The following is a 2273-nucleotide window of genomic DNA, read 5'->3' as shown; positions in this document are numbered from 1 at the left end:
ACTTTCTATTGTTATTTTAATGTGAACTTTCCCTACTTAAAAATAAAAAGTTTACCGTATAACAGGGTATGCTTCAACCCATAGGCAGCAGCATCCAGCCTCGTGTTCGCACAATGTACAAATCACTTAATGCCCTATTTCACAGAACATATTGTGGACATTAAGTGATGCATGACTGTAATAGGAAAAGACTGAATGACCTTCGAAGGGACTGACCTACCGTATATTCTACGACTTATGGAAGAAAATACAATTTGTAGATAAATCAGGAAAACCTTCTTTTCAACTATGATAAAGCAAAAGTTTTAAAATGTTGACTCTAACTAAAAACACTTCATTTCTTTGGTCAAATCCAAGGGACACCCTTATCTCTTAATCTTTTAAAATTAACTACATTCTTTATGCAATGTGCGTACATTAAGGAGCAGTAGAGTGATGGAGTTTTAATTTTTACCAATTCAATTTAAATGCAAATGTTAACCACTCACATGATGCTACTGTGTACATAATTAAGCATCATATACTACATGAATCATATACTACGTGAATCATTCAGAAACCTCCAGAGAGCCATTCTGCTATGTAAAACATGCATCATTCTAATAAGCAGCCAAATGACATATACTTTTGTCCTCATTAATGCTCCTTTTGAATTATAGGTCAACTGATTATGGGACAACCTATGAGAAACTGAATGATAAAGTTGGGCTGAAGACAATTCTGAGCTATCTGTATGTGTGTCCTACCAACAAGCAGAAGGTAAGAAATACATATTCAGCGTGCTACTTATTCATGATGTGACTTCTGTCTTGGTTGGCTAACCTCTCTAGCTGCCTAAAATCCATTACAGTTAAGCTGGGATTAGAGATGTACAGACAACCTGATGGATGTTAAGGTGAGCAAAAAGTCTGACACATCATAATTTTCAAATCAGCAGCTATGAATGTAGAAGGGCGAGGGGTAGGTGGATCATTACCATTTCTGAAGGGCAGCTACAGGAATGAGTTTTGTTGAGTGGATGCTGCTGTGTCTCTCATAAGACCTCTGACCAATCAGTCACAGGAATCAGAAGAACTTTGTTTGACAAGACGGGAGAAAACATGAGCTTTCCATCAGATTCCCCCCTGAACCCCTCTGCTCCCCGGACATTGAATAAATAGTTTAACTAGAATTTAAGTGAGTGCGTTGACCTGTGGCAAGTTGGAGTTTTCATTTCTAGTGTTTATTCAGCCTGGACACAAATATCAGATAGAGGCACTGCATTTGGCAGAAGAAAACAATTCGTTGGAAAAAGTGATGTGATTGGTACCTCCTGAGAATGGACCTTAGCTGGAAGGGGCCTTGGAGATCACCTTTACAAACACCCTAATTTTACTTAGAAGCAAGCTAAGGATTAGAGAAAAGAGATGGTTTACCCCCATCACAGAGTTATGGGCACAGTTGGCAGTAAAATCCAGGTGTCTTTGTTGGCAATCAGTACTGTTTACACTAGTTCATACTGCTCCTATTAAGAGTGCCTATCTACTCTTCAGAGAAATTATTTTCCAAGAAAAAGATATTTGCTTTATATGAGAAAAACCTGGTTGTCTCCAGAGGAAAGGGATGCTATATCTATCCCTTTGTTTATAAGCTTGAGTTATCAAATTCTGAGCTCTGACTTATAATGTCAAAGTATAACCTGGGTTATATGAACTAACCGTATCTATCAAGCAATAGAAAAGCACCGTTCATGAGTATGTCGTTTGCAGTGTTCTGTTTTGATGGTAACACCAATATTTAGATTCTCATTTTAGATCTGCCATTAGCTACTGTTCATGAACTTGGATAGGTTATTCATTTCTTCATCTGGAACTGCAGAAGATGGACTTGGACATCTCTAATGCAGTCATCTTCAACTCTGGTTTTACATTAAGAGCACTTGGTGGTCCCTAAACGTGCATGCCCTGGTCCTATCCCTGTTGCTCTGGAGAAAAGCTCTAGTAACTTTATCTTGAGAAAGCTCCCCAGATTTTTTTTTTGAATATGCATTTAGATTAATAACCACTGCAGTTAAATATAATGTTCTCTCTGGCTCTAAACATTTCAAGTTCTCCAATAGAAACAGCGTAACTTATCAGTTGAGCATGGACTCTGGAGACAGTTGGCTTGAATGAAAAACCCAGCCATGCCACTTACCAAGTGTATAACTCTGGTGATTTACTTAATCTCTACAAGCACTGTGTCATCAAATTTAAAATGAGGATAATTGTAGTACCTACCTCATGAGGGAAGTC

At 38.0% G+C, this 2273-nt stretch overlaps 1 protein-coding gene across 1 annotated transcript in view; it reads left to right on the top strand.

Moving 5' to 3' along the window:
- Positions 1-2273, top strand: part of SORCS1 (sortilin related VPS10 domain containing receptor 1) — a 555760-nt gene that overhangs the window by 296573 nt on the left and 256914 nt on the right. Inside the window, exon 3 of the mRNA XM_023738816.1 lies at positions 660-759. Coding sequence (XP_023594584.1) covers positions 660-759 — 100 coding nt within the window. The remainder of the gene's footprint in view (positions 1-659; positions 760-2273) is intronic.

Source organism: Trichechus manatus, unplaced genomic scaffold, assembly GCF_000243295.1.
Source record: "Trichechus manatus latirostris isolate Lorelei unplaced genomic scaffold, TriManLat1.0 scaffold00007, whole genome shotgun sequence".
Classification (NCBI taxonomy): Eukaryota; Metazoa; Chordata; class Mammalia; order Sirenia; family Trichechidae; genus Trichechus; species Trichechus manatus.
Note: the sequence above shows the minus strand (reverse complement) of the source record. Positions and strands in the feature narration are given on the sequence as shown.